We start from the raw sequence: 20,095 nt of genomic DNA on the forward strand, positions 1-20,095 counted from the left end.
TGTATTTTTCCGAATACCCTTTGTCTTTGCGGGCACCAAGCTGAACCTCTGACCTTTTGGCAACTCTGCACCAACCCAGGGCAGCACGTTCAATAGGCCCTGGTGGCTTCCTCACCGGACCCTTCCTTCTTCCCCCCACAACAAAACTGCCCCAAGTGTCATGGCCATCGGGGAGGAAAGGAACACAGGCCGAGGAGTTGGGAGATAGGTTCTGGTCCTGCCTCAAGCTGGTGATGGTGTCATTAGGCCTCACTGTCTTCCTCAGTAAAATGGTCTAGTAAAACCTGCCGTCACCTCCTTACCAGCTACTCTGAGGACCAAAGGAGACAAAAGAGTAAGTTCTTAGAAAACAAAAAGCACTGCTCAAAGTTAGAGATTTACAGACGAAATCTCAATTCGAGACCAAAGGACATCTTATTTCTCTCTGTGTGGCTACTTTTATCTCAGTTCTTCTTCAAACTCTTTCTGAAGGGACAGACGGGAGACACATTAGACTATTTTAAACACAGAACACTAAGAATTAACGTCACCAGCCAAGGCTAAGGAAGAGGCCCCTGGCATTAATGATTCTAGCAGGACTTCCTCCAGGAGAACTGACCTTGGTTTCTGTCACAGATATTTTTCCCTTTCCAGGCCCAGCAGGAAACAACTAATTCACCAGATGGTGTTCCCACCGCGGGCTGGTGGTCATCCTGGATCCTCCTCAGCCTGGGGCCCAGCTTTGTCACCTCTATCACAACCTCACAGAGTAGCTTAGTTCAAAGAGCTCTCTCTTTCTTTTTTCCTTTTGAGGCGGTTTTTTTAAAATGCCCTAGACTTCTGGCCCCCTCACACACATAGCGTTGGTCAGGTCCCAGCCCAGGCTCACTGACCCTCTGGAGAGTGGAGGACACATCGCTGGGCTGCAACCTGCAGAGGCCAGGCAGCCTAGCACAGGCCCAGGCAGAGAGGGAGTCAAGGCTGTCAGACCAGGGAAGGCCTGTCTCTGTGGAAAATGTGCGGACAGTTTTAGTCCCATCCCTGCTCTGTGCTTATGACCTGAGTCTGCAATGTGCTCTTGTCCTCTAGCCTTCTCAGGCTGGGGACACAAGGGCACGGGTCGTGGCTTCTAGTTCTGATTCCCCCACTGCCCCCAGCAGCAGGGCTTGAGGTGGGAGGAAGGTGAAACTGCCTCCTCCAACTTGGGCGGCGGGATGGCAGGGCGGAGAGGGCCCGACCTGGGAATCCGGGTCTGGGGTCTCGCTCTCCTCCTGCCAACCACCAGCTGTAGGTTCTTGGGCAAGCCCAGTGCCTCCCTTCCTCAAATGCAAACATGGATGTGATGGTACAGCCTGCCCTTCCTCAGGCACAGATACAGAGTAAGGACTGAGCCAGACCGTAGATGTGAAAATGCACAGTGAGCCTTGGGTTGGGGGGGGGGGGTACCTCCCATGCTGTTTCTGAGTCGGGACGTATGGGGTCTTGGTCCCCTCGCCTCCAGCACTGGCCTCTAGCAACTCCTAACCTCCCCTCAGGAACCCCTCCATCTTCCTTCTCCCAGCCCACCCTGGTCACCCAGACCCTCATCACAGACTCCAGGCTCATCTGAGTCTGGAGGAACCCGAGAGCTCTTCGTGGGAAGACAAGGTGAGAAGGCAGCCATATGCAAGCAGGATGAGAGTGCTCAGTGGAAACAAATTGGTAAGAGCCTTCATCTTGGACTTTCCAGCCTCCACAATGTGAAAAAACAAATTTCTGTTGTTTAAGCCATGCGGTTGTGGTATTTTGTTGTGGCGGCCCCAGCTGACTAATGCACATATGATGGCCTCTCCCTTCTTGAGGTTCCGGTCTCATCTGCAAAAGTGAGACAGTCACATTCTGTGAGGCCAGCAGGATCCTAACGCCAAACCGAACAAAGACATAAGAGACCAAGATCTCTCATGAATCTGAGGCAAAAATCCTCAACAAACCAAATCTAGCAACATAAAAGACACACCATGACCGAGCAGGATTTATCCCAGAATACAAGGTTGGTTTAATACCTTCAATTAAAATATCATACCGTATCAATAGAATAAAGGGCAAAAAACAAGATAATCATCTCAACAGACATGGAAAAAGCATTTAACAATATTCAACATCTCCTCATGAAAAAAAAAAACACTCAGTAAACTAAGAACGGAAGGGAACTTTCTCAAGCTGACAAAGAGTGTCTATGAAAAAGCTACAGTTAACATCAGATTTAATGTGAAAGGCTGAAAGCTTTCCCCCTAAGATCAGGAACAAGAGAGGGTGTCTGTGCTAGCTACTTTTACTTAACATTCTACTGGAGGATCTAGCCAGGGCAATTAAGGAAGAAAATTAAATAAAAGACATCCAAATTAGAAAGGAAGAAGCAAAACTATCTCTACCTGCATACGACATGATCTTGTAAACAGAAGATTCTAAGAAATTCACTAAAGAAAGTATCAAAACTAATGAATTAGTTTAGCAAGTTTGCAAGATAGAAGATCAATATACAAATATCAATTGTCTCTCTACATAGTAACAATTAACAAACTAAAAAATGAAATTGAGAAATTAACTCCATTTACAATAACACAAAAGCAATAAGCTACTTATGAATAAATTGAATATAAAAAGTGTAAAACTCACACTCTAGAAACCATAAAATATCTTGTAAAAAAACAAAGAAGTCCTACATAAGTGGAAAGACATCTCACGTTATGCATCAAAAGAGTAACTATTGTTAAGATAGCAATACTTCCCAAATTGATCTGCATCAAAATTCCTATCAAAATCTCAGTTGGCTTTTTTTTTCTTTCAGAAATTAACAAGCTAATCCTAAAATTCATATGGAAATACAAGGGACCCAGAATAGCCAAAATAAGTTCTGAAAAAGAAGTCATACTTGGAGAACTCATTTCCTAATTTCAAAATTCACTACAATACTATGGTAATTAAGGCAGTATGGTACTGGCATAGAACAGGCAATCAATGGAACAGGACTGAAATCTCAGAAATAAGCCCTCACATTTACAGTCATTGGCTTTTTTTAGAGATGTCAAAACAATTCAATGGGGAAAGAATTGTTTTTTCAACACATGTGCTGGGACAACTGGATATCTCCAAGCAAGAGAATGAAGCTGGATCTCTACCTCACACCATATATAAAAATTAAGATGCATCAAAGACTAAATGTAAGAGCTACAACTATAAAATCTTAGAAGAAATCTACTTACCTCTTCGAGGTAAATTCTCATGACCTTAGATGAGGCATGACACCAAAAACAGAATGTGATGTATCCATACAATAGAATATTGGTCACAAAAAGGAACAAAGTAATGATCCATGCTAGAACACGGATGAAACTTGAAAACATCATGCTGAGTGAAAGACGCTGGTCACAAGGACCACATCTGTATGATTCCATTTTTATGAAATGTCCAGAATAGGCAAATCCATAGAGGCAGAAAGTAGATTCACGGTTGCCTAGGGTTGGGGAAGGGCGAAATGGGGTGATGAAAATGTTCTGTATCTGGTTGTGGTGATGGCCACACAGCTCTGTGAAAGTACTAAAAACCATTGAATTGCACACTTTAAATAACTGGATCATATGGTATGTGAATTCTATCTCCATAAAGCTGTTATTAAGAAGACAGCAAGAGGGTGAGACTCGACTGCAGCAGATCCCCCAGTGTGCCCCCCCCCCACCAGGAGCATCAGTATCACCTAAGAGCTTTCCAGACCTACGGAATCAGAAACTCAGAACTGGAGCCCAGCAACGGGTTCTCCAGGTGATCTTGAAACTCACTGCAGCTGGGGACTCCCGCTTAGACGACGTGGTCCTCAACCTTGACTATGCATTGCAATCACCCAGGGAACTGTACAAAAAAACACTCACATGCTGGCCCCCTCCCCAAACAGACCTAGTAAATTAGACTCTCTATGGATGGAACTCAGGCATGGGAATGTTTCAAAGCTCCCGTGTGAAACTAGTATGCCGCCGCCAGGGTGAAAAGGACTGGATTAGAGAGTGAAGGCCTTCTGCTCTTCAGCCTCTTGGAAGAGTCTGGCCCAGGCCCAGCTCACTAAGACCACCTAGTGGCCACACTGGGGAATGACTCTCTATCTTGCTTCTGCTCCACCCCCACCCCACCCCACCAATCCGCCAGCAAGGAGCCCTGGGATGGGGTTCAGGGATCCCTACCCTCCCACTGCTGAGGTCAGCAGCAGCTTGGCCTCTGGAATGGGGGTGGGTGAACGTGGTAATCAGAAGATAATGTCAAGTCATCTGACTGGGCCAGAAGAGCTGTGTAGGACAGAGCCCCACAGACAGCTAATGGAAAGGCCCATTTTTTTTTCTAAATAGGCTGAAATTCTGGATTTTTACATAAAATTTGTACCTTTATGGAAACCATTTCATTTTTATCATTTCATGAGTCATCCAAACACAATTTTTAACTGAGGAGGTCAATCTGGGGGCCAGCCCCAGCCCGCGGGCAGCACAGACATACATAGGTCCTGAGTGGGCAGTCATGCGGCATCAGCCATTAAAACACTGAACGGCTGCCCTGCTGGTCATTAAATGGCCACCTGCCAAGCCCCTGGAGTGGCCCCATCTACCAACTTGACTCCTGCCCGGGACCCTCGGCACCTCCCACGACCCAGAACCCGAAGGGTTAACATCTGACACCACAGGGGTCAGGACAGGGCATTGGTTCTGACTGCCACATCCTTGACTGGTCCCAGGGCTGCCAACAGCTGTCAAATACTCTGAACATCACCGGCACACACACCTCGTCAAGCACCCCCGAATCAAGCCAGGGTGAGTTGGGGCTGGGCGTGTTTCCATTTCACAGGTCACATCCAGAAGATGAGGAAGTAACAGAACCGATGAGGGCCCCACGGCAGCCCTAGCCACGTCACATCCAGTCAGCCACAACGTCTCTGTGCACTGGGGGAGGGACACCTGGGTCAGGGCGAGGCCCACCTGGCGGTAGGTGCAGATGATGATCTCCCGCAGGTGGTAGTGCATGGGCGTCATGGTCTCACTGACTGTGTCCAGGGCCGCATCTACCTCCTTCTTCACGCGGTGCCCGTCGGGTAGCAGCTGCACCACCTTCATCACCACCTGGGGCCAGGGGAACACAGAGAAAACCAAGGGGGGTAGGTGGGCCCGCCAGCCCCAGCAACAGGCTCACCCCACACGAAGGACAACCTCAAGGCCCATCTCAACAAGTGGTGCTGGGAAAATCAGATATTCACTTGCAAATGTAACTCAAAACAGATCAAAGACAGAAACACAGAGCTAAAACCATAAAACTCTGGGAAGAAAACAGAGAGGAAAACATCATGACCTTGCATGTGGCAATGACTTCTTGGACAGGACATCAGAAGCACAGGCGATAAAAGAAAGGACACCATCAACAGCGTGAAAAGGCAACCAACAGAATGAAAGGAAATATTTGCAAATCGCAAATCTGCTAAGGGATTGATATCCAGAATATATTGAAAAATTCCCGTCACTCAACAACAAAGCAAACCAAATCAAAAATGGGCAAAGAACTTGAACAGACATTTCCTCATAGAAGACATGCAGGTGGCCAACGAGCACATGGAAAGATGCTCAGCATCACTCATCATCAGGGAAAGGGGACTCAAAACCACAATAAGATGCCACCTCACATCCCCCAGGATGGCAAACTATCAGAACAGAAAACAACAAGTGTTGGCAAAAACGTGGAGAAACTAAACCTCTTGTGCTTTCTTTGCTGGTGGATATGTTGCCACAGACAACGATATGGCCGTTGTTTAAAAACTAAACAGGTTGCCACATGACCCAGCAATTCCACTTCTGAAAGTGCAAGCAGATATCTGAACAGGTATTTGTACTCCTGTAGTTCATAGCAGCATGACTCACAATCACCAAAGGGTGACAATAACCCAAGTGTCCACCGACAGATGAGTGGATAAACAAAATGTGGTCCCTATGTACAATAGGATAACACTCAGCCTGAAAAAGGAGTGAAAGCTAATAGACCCTCAACATGGATGAATCTTGAGGACATCACGTTAAATGAAATAGACCAGACACAAAAGGACAAATACTGGGTGATTCTACTTGTATGAGGTATATGGAACAGTCAAATCCATAGAGGCAGAAAGGAGAACAGGAGTCACTAGCAGCTGGGGAGGGAGGAATGGGGAGTTACTGTTTTTATGGATATGGTCAGTTTGCGATGAAGAGAAAGTTCTGGAGACGGATGGTGGTACTGGTTGCACGACAAAGTGAATGTACTCACTGCCACAGAACCGTACGTTTAAACACGGTTGAAATGGCAAATTACATGGTAGGTACATTTTACCGCAATGAAAAAAATAAAAATCTAAGAATCAGCGAATCAGCAAGAAGGAAGAGAGGAGTTTCAGGAGAGGGAAGAGCACATGCAAAGGCCGAGAAGCTGAGGGAGCACGCAGAGGCCAGGGTGACAAGACAGCGGGGACAGCGGGGAGTGCGGGGAATGTGATGAGGCCAGTCGACGAGGCAGGAGCCGACCACAGCGCCGACACCAGGGAGCCACACGCCAGCTCTGAGCGCCACGTTCCCCACCCCCTGTAAGACAGGGACTTTGCTGCCTACTTACAGGGTGTCTGGGCTGATGACATGTAGCAGGGGCACAATACAGGGGTGACTAAATCGGAAATGTGAGTGGCCATCCACCCAGTGCCCTGGACTGAAATAGGAGTGGGGTGGGGCAGGCCATGGCCCAGCAGCAAGGTCACCAGCTCCAGCTGGTGAAGCAGGCATCAGTGTCACCCAGACAAGATGTGGCCAGGGGCTCCCCCAAGGCACAGAGCAGCCCAGCAGCAGGGCCAGGCTGACGGGGGTCAGTCTAGCCCCCTCTTCTCCAACAGCCATCTGTCAGGGCCCAGAGCCAAGCTGACCTGTGCTTTGGTTTGCTCATCTGCGAAATGGGAGCAGGGGAGCACTGAGATGAGGAGGTGCCAGAAGGTGATATAATTAAGAGGAGCTCTGAAGATCCCCCAGACCTGCCAGCAAGACTCGCCCTCTCCCCTCACCAGGTGTCCCCGGGGGGCCCCGTGGGGTGCGCTCACCTCAAACTCGCCCTTGGTGAACTTGGCATCAGGCACACTCACAAGCTCCTCCTCGCCCACCTCGGGGAAGCCCTGGGGGAGGACAGCTGCTGGGGCAGGGAGCACGTCCACCCAGGCCGCGCCCCCCCCCCCCACGTGAGGAAGCCTTTGCCGGGGCTCTGCCGGCCCCCAGGCCCTCTGCCCAGGACTGATGCGAGATGCTCCACACCATGCACCATCCCCGTCCCACACGCTCCTGCCACAGCCAGGGTCCCCGGGGCCGAGTACCACCCTGCCCTGGCCACATATACCTGGATGTGCCAGAAGGCCAGCACGGCCACCACCATGGCGGTCGTGGTCCGGCCCTGGCCACTGAGGCAGCTGAACACGAAGCCAGTGCCCGGGCCCTTGGCGAGGGCACCCTGCAGAGCCTCGAGCAGTCGGTCAAAATCCTGGGTGGGGAGACCAGGGTCTGAGTCAGGCGGCCGGGGCTCCAGGCTGCAGACTCCCGACGTGGCCCGCCCCTCCAAATGGCAACCCCAAAGCAGCGGTCCTGGGGCAGCCGGCACAAGACGACATGCTTGTAAACAGCCACGCCCCTGCTACCTTCCCCCGCTTCCCCTAGGTGCGCGTACACACACACACACACACACACACACACACACACACACACACACACACACCCTCCGCCAGGCAGGGTTCGAAACATGCGTATGCCACTCCCACGTGCTGTGTTCTCCGGGGGCTGCGCAGGGACCCCTGGCCTGGCTGCTTGCCTGAGAGGGACCCAACCCAGGTCCCAGCCTGAGGGCAGGGGTCCGACCCCAACAGATCACTGCAGCACGGGTCCACCAGGGGGCGACAAACAACAGGCAACCAGACCCACAGAGGCAGGAACTACAAGCCCCCGTCGCTGCCTCTCACAGGCTGCCCATCAGGGGCCCCCAACAAACCCCAGGCCCAGAACCACACCCCGCATAGACACGTCACCCAAACAACCGATGCATCACACAGGCACGCAGCGACCCGCATGCAGTTAGAGCTGGGCACACGCACCACGGACGTGTCCATGGACCTTAAGACACACAAACTACACAGACTTACAAAGACACAAACCTACAGAGAACACACAAACAGCCTTGGCCACACACAAGCACCCACAAACCCCCATACACATTCCACACCCCACAGTTCTCCAGACACGCCTGCCACGTACCCCCTGGTAAAGACAAGACGTACATCACAGATGCCAGACCCACACACCCATCACATGCATGTACACACTCCACAGTGATACCCACACACACTCCAGACACGTCTCCCTCACAGACGCACATTCACCACAAACACCATGGGTGTGCTCCCACACACACACCTACGACACGTAATAAGCACACAGGCGCCGAGCGAATAAACCACTTGGTCATATGTGAAGGCTCGTGGAACATGCTCCCAGTCCCTCGGGGGAGTTGCACCCACAGCCAAGGCCCAGGCCAGAGCGGGGGTGGGAGAGGGCCTCCCCTGGCTGCCTAGAGGCCAGGCCTACACAGCCCCCTCACCTGCTCGCAGGGGGCGCAGAAGTCTGGCAGGGGGACGCGGTGGTAAGTGAGGCCGGGGTAGGCCCCACGGTGTTGGGTGAAGACCTCCTGCATGGTGAGGCATGTCTGGAACCTGCGGGTCGGTGCATCCCCCGTGCCTGGGAGAGGCATACTCAGGTGGGTCTTCAGCTGAGACTCCAGGTTCTAGAGGAGGGTGGGGCAGAGGGCTCAGGCCACTGAGGCAGCCTCCAGGCCAGCCCCGAGGGCCAGAGTCTGCCATGGCCAGGACCAGTCCTGGCTTTTGGGGGCACCCCTGCCCCTTCCTGAGCCTCAGGGATCAGAGCCAGACCCAGATCCAGGGAGATGGCCACCGTGGGAGTCCTGAATCAGCCACTCCCTGAGTCTGCTCCTCTCGGGGCCTCAGTTTCTCCATCTTACAAGAGGAGCATGGGACCTTCTGAAGACCCTCCCAAGCCAATTTCCCAGAAGGCCTCCAAGGTAGGGGTGTGCGGAAGGCAGGAGGGCCTCACCTCAAGCTGGTCGGAGGCCATGGGGGGCCCAGGCCACCGCAGGCTGTGGGTATGCCCATCACACTCCAGCACGGCCTCCTCCCTCAGGTTGACCCACACGACATGCCGTAGCTTCCTCTTGGCATCAGTTAGGTAGGCCAGGATACTCTCCAGGGCCTAGGGGGGAGACAGAAGGGCCATCAGTGAAAGGGCTCAACCATAACCCCACTCAGCCCACAAGTGGACGTAGGGCCCCTGGGGTGGTCACCTTGGCGCTGGGCTGGGCTGTGCCATAGATGGGCATGCGGGGCACCCGTCGAAAGTTGGCCACATCCATCTCTCTGACGGTGCTGAGTGCGTCTGGAGAGATGAGGTCGTCCGCCCCCTGCGGGGAGAGCAGCAAGCCTGGGACCCACAGCAGCTGACTGAGATTCAGAGCCCAGCCCAAGGTAGGGCAGGGCAGGGACCAGCTCTTTACAGTTTACCAAGCACTTCTGCACACTTGGCACTTCATCACCGCCCTGGCAAGGAGAAAGGCAATAGTGCCCACCCTCCAGATGAGGAACCTGAGGCTCAACAGGGAGAGGCTGGTGGCAGACATCAGAACCAGGCCTCCTGCCTCCTCGCCTGGAGCACGTGGGTTTGAGAACGAGGAGAGGGAATGACAGCAGTGGCCAAAGCTGCAAACACTTCTTGAAACCGGAGATCAACCCCATGTCACTCACAGGAAGAGTCTGCCGCCCCAAAGGCCATCGTCCCTTTGTCTTCTGGGAAGGGCGGCAATGTCTAACCCAAGCCCTCAGGAATCAAGGGCCCACCAGCCCCGGGGCCAGCCCACACCCATTCCCACTTCCCCAGCCAGCCGGCCACACTCACCAGAGAGCCCTTAGTGACGAGGTCCCCGGGGGCCACAGGCCCCGCTGAGCTCAGAGTCACAGGCAGGCGGTACAGCTCAGGATGGGCACAGAGCCAGCGGCTGAAACTGAGGGCAAAGGCCAGCGGATACTGCAGCCCGAGGCAGAGAGAGATGGGAGTTCAGGGACACAAGGCCATCCCAAACTCTCCCAGCTGGCCCTGTGGTGGGGGAGCCCCAAGAGACATCCATCATGGTCCAGGGCAGGGAGGAGGGGGTGAGGAGACAGGACCAGGAGGTCCGAAGCAAGATCCTGCCAGGCCCCAATGCCCCAGCTAAGGGTACAGAGACTGGGGCCCAGGGGGGAGAGAGAGAGAGGTAGGCCCTCTCTCTGCCTGACCTGCTCTAGGACCACCACTCTATCGGGGTCTCTCCACGTCCCCCACACCCACCTTCCTCTGGAACAAACACGCACGCCGCCCCCTCTCCTCCCCAGTTCCACCTGCCAGTCACCGTGGGAGACAGGGCTGGAGGGACTCCAGGAGGAGGGGTTGTGGGTCCACTCATCCCCCAGCCACACCTGTTCGTGGAGATAGTAGTTAAACAGGATCAGGTAGAAGTATCGCTCCAGGCTCTGCAGCGCCCTCTGCCGGACACCGTGCTGGCTGCAGCTTCCCTGAGAGGAGGTGACCCAGAAGGGGGTGGGTGGTGAAGACAGGGCTCGGGGCGACCCTGTCCTCATCCCCAGAAGGGCAGGAGTTAAGCCTCAGAAATCCCCAGAACACCATCTATCCCCTCCCTTTGTAACTTCTGCCAGGCTGGATATTCTTCTGAGCGTCTAACCACTCTCTGAATTGCTGCAATTAATCTGTGGCCCAGGGGAAGCAGTTGGTGACTACCCCAGAGCCACTGCTATCAACCCAGGGACCGCCTCGCCCTCCAGGCCTGTGCCCAGAGACAAGCTGGGACCTCCCCTCTTTGCACCAAGCCGTACACATGCAGGGCCGTGCACAGTCGTGTTGAGGAAGCAAGTACATAAACACCCTTCTCTAAGCCAGAGGCCCTCCCTTAAGAACTGTGACCCACCCCACAAGAAAACAAAAAGACCATCATAACAGTGTTCCAAGGGGGCCATGATTTTTACCCTTACTTTACCAAGGTTCTGAGAAATGAACTGACTTGCTCAATCATGACGCTGATGGCAGGGAGAGCTGGATCCCCAAACAAATGCCCTAACCCCAGCCCAGCATGCTCTGGGGGTAAGGAGCTGTCAGAGAGAATCCCAAGCTCCCTCTCTCCACCTTCGGATCTCAGGGTTCACCTGCTGGGTCAGTACCACCTTCTGGAGGGCAAGTGAGATTCAGAGAGGCCCGAAAGAAAGGTCATACCCTTTGATTACACTGAACCCCATCTTTGGGAATCTAGGCCAGAGGTCAGCAAACGTCTATTTCTATAAAAGGCAGTAAATATTCCGGGGTCTCTGCTGTACCTGTCCAACTCGGCCACTGCAGCGTGAGAGAGCCGGACGGTGCTGGACTGAATGGGCAAGACCATGTTCCGATAAAACTTATTCACGAAAACAAGGTGGTGGGTTAGGTTTGGCCCATGGGTCACGGTTTGCCAACCTCTAATCTAGACTGAGGAAAAAATCCTAAATACACAACAACTTCATTTTCATGAAGTTATCTTGATGCAAAAGAATTTACATTGATAAGGAACTGGAAGCAACTCAACTGTCCAACCAGAGGGACGTGGTTAGTAAACCATGACAGGTGACATCCCAGGGACATCTGCTCCACGCAGACTCCCTTCTAAGAGCTTCATGGCTCTTATCTCAGCCGATCCTCACAACTCTATGGGTTGGTTATTATTCGTGGCTCCCTTTTTACAAGCGGGGAAACTGAGGCACGGAGCAGTGAAGCAGGTGGCCCACCGTCCACACACCTGTAGGTGGCAGAGCCAGGCCTGGACCCCACGTGGTCAGGGCAGAGGCCACGCTCTTAACCTAAGAGGCCAACGATGGCTGAAGTCACACAGCCGGCAAGAACGGCGATGCGGAAAGCAAGGCTGGCACAGGGATGCTGAGGAGAAGGGCTGTATGCAGGCTGCAAACGTGCCCTGGGGCGCCCGACACAAGAACATCACAGACGAAGCACGTGGGAGGAAGGAAGCTGGCCCCAAATGCTCCCAGCGGCTGTGCTGGCATGATGGCTGACTTTCTGCCTTCTCCAATTTCTCAATTTTCCATACTATACTCTTGCTTTCAAAAGATGTTTTTTTAAAGTGTCGAAGAAGAGGGGCGCCTGGGTGGCTCAGTCGTTAAGCGTCTGCCTTCGGCTCAGGTCATGGTCCCCGGGTCCTGGGATCGAGCCCCGCATCGGGCTCCCTGCTCAGCCGGGAGCCTGCTTCTCCCTCTCCCACTCCCCCTGCTTGTGTTCCCTCTCTCGCTGTGTCTCTTTCTGTCGGATAAATAAATAAAATCTTAAAATAAATAAATAAATAAATAGAAAATAAAGTGTCGCAGGAGAAAAAGTCTCTGCAGGCCTTAGATTCCTTCCATGCACTGTGCAACTCTCAAGACAAGGCCTCTCCCCAGAGCTGAGGGACAGGGCTGCTGAGACAGCCCAGAGCCCATCACTCTTCCAGAAGCAGCAGGCTGGACCAGACCCTGGCCTACCCAAGGAAACAGCAAGGGACTGACTCGCGGAGGGGAACCAGGAGCAGTCTGGGAAGGCTCTGGATCCAGAGGCCCCCGGCACCCTGGCCAGCAGCCCCTTCCTCCATCCTGTTTATTCTGTAGCAAGGGGACCTGGCCAGGGAAAGTAAACTTTCCCTCTTCCTTGTCCATCTTTCCTGCAGGCCCAGCTCCTCTAGCTCCCCTTCCTCTGAACGCCTCTGTTCTCTGGGAGAAGCAGCAACCAGGAAAAGTCAGTCAGAAAGAAGCCAGTCAAGAGGTTTTAACAAAACGAGGTCGCAGGACTCAGAAAGCAGACCCTCTGCAGGCCTCACCTGGGCTGGGCTCTCTGGCCGGGGGCCTTCCAGCTTCCTCTGGTGCTCCAAGATGACCTCCTTCAGGTCATGCAGCTCGGCACAGGCGGTGATGGCTCTGTCCACCTGGTGCCCGCGACCAGGGCAGGGAAGGGAGGGAAAGAGGGCCACAAGGCCAAGCAAAGATGGCGGAGGCGGAAGGGAAGAGAAAGGGAAAGGATGGTTTGTCAAAAAGGGGGCAGTGCAGGGGAGGAAGAGACCCCACCAGCGGAGGAGTGCATGCCCCTCCACGGCCCCTGCCCCCAGCCCCCTGGCTCACCTCGTCCACCATCTTCCTCCCCTGAGGCACCATGTGGAGAAAACTCTGGATCAGCTGGAGCTGCTCCAGGGGCAGTGGCTTGGTATGCAGGGGGACAGCCCTGACAAGGAAGGGGTCAGTAGCATAAGCAATACGCCCAGAGGCCTCTACCACCACCCCCCTGTTGACATTTCCATTCACATGGCCGCTGAGGGGCACTGGACTACAGTCTCCAAGTCTTCCTTCCCATTCAGGTTGGGGGAAGCAATGGGTATTTTCCCCGTGGGAAAACTGAGGCCCAGAAGGGTCAAGTGGCTTTTTTCCGCATTACTCAGCAAGTCTGTGGCAACCCAGGAAATGAACCCCACATGCTCCACCTCCAGCTCTAGCCCTGGGCTCCTGACACGACCCCAGCACTCTGGCAGCCCTACCCCCTCCTCTCCTCATCCCTGAGGTTCCTTGGGACACTCACTCCGGCCTTGAGGCAGCCCCGCTGTGGTGAAACAAGATGAGGGTACCCAGGGTCATTCCCAGATTGGTCCTGCCCACGCCTGTCTGGCAGCTGAAGAGGAGAGCAGGGGGAGGCCCGTGGGCATCTCGGAGCTGCAGGAGGCTGGGGGTTTCCTGGGAAAGACCGTGACCGTCAACAACAGCGTGCCCTGGAAACCCTCGGCCGGGACCAAGTCGGGGGAGGGGGGTCATGACATCGGCCCATCTGCACCCCACAGTCTTTGGCAAGGGGGGGGGGGCTAGACAGGTGGCTCAGCCGCTTTTGCCAAACTTCAAAGCCAAATGTGCTCCATCTGCCCCAAGGAGCACGGCCCTGCCTCCTTCCCAGGCCCTGGGGGAGCCCAACCAGCTGGTCCTGGGAGTGAGACCGCTCTGAGGGGACAGGCCTGTATTTGACAGCGCCGTGAGATGCAAATTAAATAAGGTGGCCTCCCACAGGGGCTGAGAAAGAAACACCACCAGTCCTCAGGAAACAGCAGCTCAAGAGGCTACGGATAAGAAATTTTTAGCCCCAGTAAACTTGATGTCTAGAGAGGTCAGGTGATTTGTCCAAGATCACACAGCAAATTAGCAGCTGAGCCTGCCCAGAGTCCAGGCCGTCAGACAGTCAATGCTGGGCTCTGTCATTAGAGAACGTACAAATATACACCCGCCAACACACACACACACACACACACACACACACACACACACACACACACACACTCCACCTCTTACACAACACAGAAGGAAACCTTCCTCTGAGGAAAGCCAGAGGCCACACTCGCCCTGAGCATCACCCTGGAGACAGGGCCTACTACATCCAGACCCGCTCTCCAGGCTCCTGTCCCTACTCTGTGCTCCCACCACCACCCACCACCTCCTGCCCTGACTTACCCGGAGGACACTCACAAAGACATCAAACTGGGCTTCCAGCGGGGCCCCTTGCTCTGGCAGGGGCAGGCGGTGGTACCTGCCAGGTGAGGCAGAGAGACCCATCAGGCAGGCCACGCAGCCCGGGCATCCCCCACCCCTGCATTCCTGTGGGAAAGATGGGTGTGGGGAGCTCAGCCCAACCTGCAGACGGTGAAACACACAGCTGGGGAGCAGGGCCAGAGAGCACCCCTGCCCAGCACACTGGCATCCACACGGCCCAAGTCATCTGCTGTCGCCGGGTCGGACTGGCGCTTGGTACCTGTAGGCAGGCTGCAGGAAGAGGGGCCGCTTGTACACCTCCTCGGTCACGTGCACATCGTCCTCGCCCCGGATGGCCACAGCGTGGGGCTCCCCCAGCAGGTCCTCGATGTTGTGGTAGACGTGGTACGTGTTCTCGCTCAGCTGGGCAAAGTCATGGATCTGCATGGACGAGTGGGGGCCAGAGGACCATGACTGACCCGTAGGCCCCTCCTGGCCTTCCTGGCCGAGCTCTAGAGGGAGGAGACCACAAAGAGGCCACGGACAGGCTGCTCTTCCTCCAGGGGGGAACCATCTGGCCAGGGGTGCTCTGTGCCCTGGGAGTCCTGATGGGATGGAGGTGGCCAGCGGCCCGAGGCGGCCACCTATGCACAAGATGACACGGCCCACGCTGGGGCCAGGGAGGAAGCACCCTGCACTGTGGGCAGCAGGGGTCAGCTAAGCCATCAGACTCAGGGGCAGGGGGAAGCTCAGTCAGCTGGGTGCGAGAGGAGACGAGGCCCCAAAGGGAGATGGGAGACAACCAGGCTCCTGCCCGTGGGAGTCTCTGGGGGCACCGCGACGGCACCCTCCACACACACATCTCCATGGTGTGTCAACAGCCTCAGAAACCTTGACAGGCCCCCGGGCGGCGGAGGGGAACAGAGGCACCTCAGAGACAGACAGAGGCCCATCGAGAGAAGTGCCTCACCCGGGCCTCACAGCTCACAGAGGGCTGACCCTCGGTGTCGGGGCTTCTAGTCTAACGCTCCTTTTACTCCGCTAGGCACCTGCTAAATAAGGATGCTGAGTGCGGAGGAGCTGCGCGGGGTGGGAAAGGGGCAGAAGCAAACAGAGCCAGGAACAGGAAGGTCTTCCCCTAGCTTCCCGTGAGCTGGCCTTGCATCCAGCTACTCGCCCAAGCAGGGCAGAAGAGTGGGTGAGTACAGGCCGGTGAGAGCAAAGTTGGGCTGGGGGCTAGGGTCCCAACTCAGCCACCCACGGCTTGCCAGGGAGGGGGGGCCTCCACTTACGCCAGTGACCCTCACCTCTTTCCGGATGGCCAGCTCTAAGCTCTCTGCCTGGATCCCAGGTCCCAGGCCCTGGAGGTTCTCATGAAGATTCTGCTTATCTCGAGGTGTGTAGGGCACGAAGTCCTCCTCAGCATGCAGAAACAGCACGGGCTCCTCCCTCACACAGAAGATGATGCACTCCTGCCAGGAGCCAAAGGAGGAAGAAACTGTGCCCACTACCCAGCACGGAGACCCGACCTTCTGCCTCACCTCTGTGCCTTTGCACAGACCGGTCCCTGCTCTTTGAGCGCCTGTCACCCCCACCCTGTCCCTGCAACATGAATCCTACCCAATAAGCAAAGCTCGGTCCAAATACCACCTGCTCCTGACTCTCCCTCTTCTCGGGGCCAACAGCCCTTTGTCTGAAGCTCATGGTGTTGATTCCTGCTTCATCCTAACATGATCAGTGACTACATCTCCCTTCGTGGACTACAGGTTCCTTACAGGGCGAACCATGTCCGAGTCATTTTCACATCTCCATTATTGCAAGCACGGAATGCCAGATAAATCAAGTGCTTGATAAACACCGGGGGAAGAAATGAATGCCTGCCACCACCATGCAATCATGCATTCACTGAGCACCTTACACACAGAGAGATGTGGGCAGACCCCTCCCCGTGGAACTTGAAGTCAGGCTGGGAAGAGAGGATCCGCCCAGAACTAACACCCACCCCACTCTGGTTCACTCAGGGACTCTCCAGCTAAACCCCAGGTCAAACCAGATGCAGGCTGCAATCAGATGGGACCCTCAGCCTCTGTCCTGCAGACACTCAAAACCCCGCCTCAGCATCAGGCAAAAAAGAGGAGTCATTAAAAACAGGCATTTAGGGGCGCCTGGGTGGTTCAGATGATAAAGCATGTGCCTTCAGCTCAGGTCATGATCTCCAGGTCCTGGGATCAAGCCCCACGTCGGGCTCCCAGCTAAGTGGGGAGTCTGCTTCTCCCACTCCTCATTTGTGCTCTCTCTCTCTCAAATGAATAAATAAAATATTAAAAAAAAAAATAAAAACAGGGATTTAGAGTTCAGATGCCTAGTTTGGGTCTTAGGACACCACTCCAAAGCTGTGTCACTCATCCTCTCTGGGCCTCGGTTTCCTCCTCTGTGCAATGGGAGGAACTGCCCTGCCTTCATAGGGCTGACACAAGGACCTGTGTCTGCTGTGGTCATCATGCTGTGCCTTTCTTGCTATGACCTGGACCCTCTTGTGACCCTGTCCCCCTTCTCACTTCTCCAAGGTTCTCAAAGTGGGCTGTATAAGGGGCTTCTGACCTGGGCCCCCATGTCCACACACGACAGGGAAATAAAAATTGACCCAGAATTTCCCAACCATGCCGACCACAATGATCATTGTGGCATTTAAGGCCTGCAGAGCCTGGTCTGGGTCCCCAGGCACCCTCCCCATCATGTGGCCAGGCCACTCCCAGGAGGAGCCCCTTTGCCAGATTTGGGGGGCTGCGAGACCCTGCCCGGAAGCAGCCCTGCTTACCCTGTGTCCATCTTTCTGGAGTTTCTGGAGGACCTGCCTGAAACCAGAGAGGCTGGGCTGTCCCATGCCAAACACGGTGAGGCCACCCCGCACTTGCCGGAAGTTGGGGGCCCCACAGCTCCGCACAGTGCCCAGTACATCCATCTTCTCAGCAACATCCCGCACCAGGAAGTAGCGTCCCTGGCAGGGGAAGAGCCACAAGGGGTTACTCAGATGCTCGGGGATATCTTCTATCAGTGGAGCTCTGTCCCAGGCACCAGAGGATGGGGAGCAAGAGGTGGGGCAGGGGACATGGTCTTCAAGTTGTCTGCAGGCTTTTGGGAAAAAAAAAAAAATGTGATCATCTGTGATCCCAAGAAGAGTGTCATTTAGCATGGGAAAGGGAAAAACAACTCCTCCTGATGGGAAATCCGAGAAGGCTTCATGGAGGAGGCAGCACTGGGGGCAGGCCTTGAGGAAAGAAAGTAGGGAGAGGCACTCCAGGGGCAGGAAACTGAGGCTGGCTCTAGGGTGGGGCCCGAAGCTCTCCAGGAAGAAGTCAAATGTCTCCCGCAGCCAGAGGAAGGGCTTGGAGCAGGGGCCCAAGCAAGGAGTCACAGCTGGGGCCCCAGGAATCAGCCAGAGGAAACCTGCACTAGTCCCCTCCTGAGGTCCTGAAGCTCTGAGGACGGATGGGGCTCTCCCTTCCCCGGCTGGGGTGATGGATGCAATGAGGGACAGAGTAAAAGGGTGAGAACACGAGGCGCCAGGGGAGTTCATTCCTGGGCACAAAGGAGCTCGGACATCATCTGGCCATGCCCCTCCAACAGGACCCACACATTGCCTGACAGATTCGAAATGGAACCAGTTCTTCCAGACACCAGAAAAATCCCAGCTACTCTTTCAACAAACACAGTTTCATCAGCTTGATTATCCCTTCGCCAACTATTTACTGAGCACCTACATGGTGCCGGAGCACTGTTCAGGGCCGGGGGCTACTGCAGTGAACAAGAAAAATGAAAGTCATCTGGGCGTGTGGACCTGGCTTTCTAGGGGATATGTGAGGGGAAAAGAGCTAAGCCAGAGAAGTTCTGGAGCGTAGAGAACGGGAGAGAGATCCCCCAGCTGGGGCCCTGACTCTGTTCTCCGGGCTGCCCCGAGGGCGGGGTGTGGGCAGACTGGGGCCAGCAGGGACGTGCCAGAAGAGCCCACCAGGGGGCTCCGCGGGGCAGGGGGCGTGGCCCAGGAAACCAGGGGGAGACAGGAAGTGGGGGAGGAGCCCAGAGGGTGAGGTGAGGACGTGACTCCGAAAAGGGGTCAGTGGGGAAAGCAGGAGGGAGGAACCCTGTGAAGGAGGAGGACCAGAAGGGGGGCGGGGGGGGGGGGCGAAGGGGGAAGGAGGGGCCGGGCTGCCCTCACCTGCACCAGGTAGTGCTCGGGGGTGGCATCTGAGAGCCGGCCCAGCGTGTAATGGGCCTTGAGCAGCTCCTCATGGATCTGGAACTCCTCCTTACAGTTGTACCTGTCAGGGCAGAATGGAAACTTTCATGATCAAGGTAGCCTCCACCCTCACCAGACTCCACAACAGGACCACCCCACCTGCGCCCACGCGGCTACCCGTCTACGGCAGAGACAGCCTGCTCTCCCCAATATCCACCCTCCCCTCCTCCCTCAGCAACAGAACCCTGGAATCGCGACTGGGCCATCTGCCGGAGGACTGTTATTTCCCAGGCTCCCTTGCAGCTAGGGTGGTCACGTGATTAAGTTTTGGCCAATGGGATATGAGGAGAAGTGACAGGTGTACAACTTCTGGGCCATTCCCTTAAAGGGAAGGTGGGTGCCTTCTACTTTCTCTCCTTCTCCCTGGCTAGCATCCAGAAGTGATGGCAAGAAGCAGAAGCTGATGATGGTGGGGAAACGAGAGAGGAGGGGCCTGGCGGATCACAGGGCGGCCATTCCAGCTTGGTGCACCTCCCAGACTCTTGTGTAGAGAGAAGCTTCGGTCCTGTTTAAGGCCTCCTATTCGAGGGTTACCTGGGTCCCAGGGGACCCTTCCATCAGATTGTCTCTGAGAACAACACCATGGCACAGTGAGGGGGCTCAGGACAGAGGCTTTGGGTTTGCATGACCTGGGCATGAGCCCAACTTCACCACACAGCAACTCTGGGGCTTTGGAGTGACTCACTCTCTCTGTGGTTCCCTTTCCAGTAATTCTCACTTCCTAGGGCCGCTGTGAGATTTCAAGGCACAGCTGAATGGAAGCGCTCAGCCAAGGGCCTTGGGCACCGTGTTTATTAATATAATTATTTTTACTAGTCACAGTGCTACCTCCACACGGGGCCATTTCAAACAAAACCCACAGGTATAAAAACAGATTTCTGCAGATGCTAAACCAGGATGGGCCTGTCTGTCTGCTCAAGACACAAGAAGCTTCCATGCTGATTGTAACAGTGAATAAGACACTTGCACCCTGGTGTCCACTCCTCTTTACAAAAGAACTGCGTCCAGGAAAGGCAGGGCAGTGGAAGGAGTGAGGCAGGGGAGCCTGAAGCGAGGAGCTGAGAGACTTGGGCTCCTGCTCCCAGCTCAGTCTCTATCTCACCACATGGTGGACAAATCCATCTACCGCC

The 20,095-nt window shown here is 54.8% G+C and overlaps 1 protein-coding gene across 1 annotated transcript in view; it reads right to left on the minus strand.

Annotated features, from left to right (window-relative positions):
• PALD1 (phosphatase domain containing paladin 1) overlaps positions 1-20,095 on the minus strand; it is a 31,474-nt gene that overhangs the window by 9,471 nt on the left and 1,908 nt on the right. Inside the window, exons 2-17 of the mRNA XM_028109679.2 lie at positions 18,885-18,987; positions 17,487-17,666; positions 15,976-16,140; positions 14,949-15,109; positions 14,651-14,726; positions 13,737-13,888; positions 13,286-13,385; positions 12,988-13,092; positions 10,559-10,654; positions 10,002-10,130; positions 9,394-9,510; positions 9,147-9,302; positions 8,638-8,820; positions 7,390-7,530; positions 7,100-7,171; positions 4,974-5,114 (exon numbers count right to left, since the gene is read on the minus strand). Of these exons, the coding sequence (XP_027965480.2) occupies positions 4,974-5,114; positions 7,100-7,171; positions 7,390-7,530; positions 8,638-8,820; positions 9,147-9,302; positions 9,394-9,510; positions 10,002-10,130; positions 10,559-10,654; positions 12,988-13,092; positions 13,286-13,385; positions 13,737-13,888; positions 14,651-14,726; positions 14,949-15,109; positions 15,976-16,140; positions 17,487-17,666; positions 18,885-18,987 (2,077 nt within the window). The remainder of the gene's footprint in view (positions 1-4,973; positions 5,115-7,099; positions 7,172-7,389; positions 7,531-8,637; positions 8,821-9,146; positions 9,303-9,393; positions 9,511-10,001; positions 10,131-10,558; positions 10,655-12,987; positions 13,093-13,285; positions 13,386-13,736; positions 13,889-14,650; positions 14,727-14,948; positions 15,110-15,975; positions 16,141-17,486; positions 17,667-18,884; positions 18,988-20,095) is intronic.

The sequence above is a fragment of the Eumetopias jubatus genome, unplaced genomic scaffold, assembly GCF_037043125.1.
Source record: "Eumetopias jubatus isolate StellerSeaLion01/CBP00866 unplaced genomic scaffold, mEumJub1_p1.0 scaffold_17, whole genome shotgun sequence".
Lineage (NCBI taxonomy): Eukaryota > Metazoa > Chordata > Mammalia > Carnivora > Otariidae > Eumetopias > Eumetopias jubatus.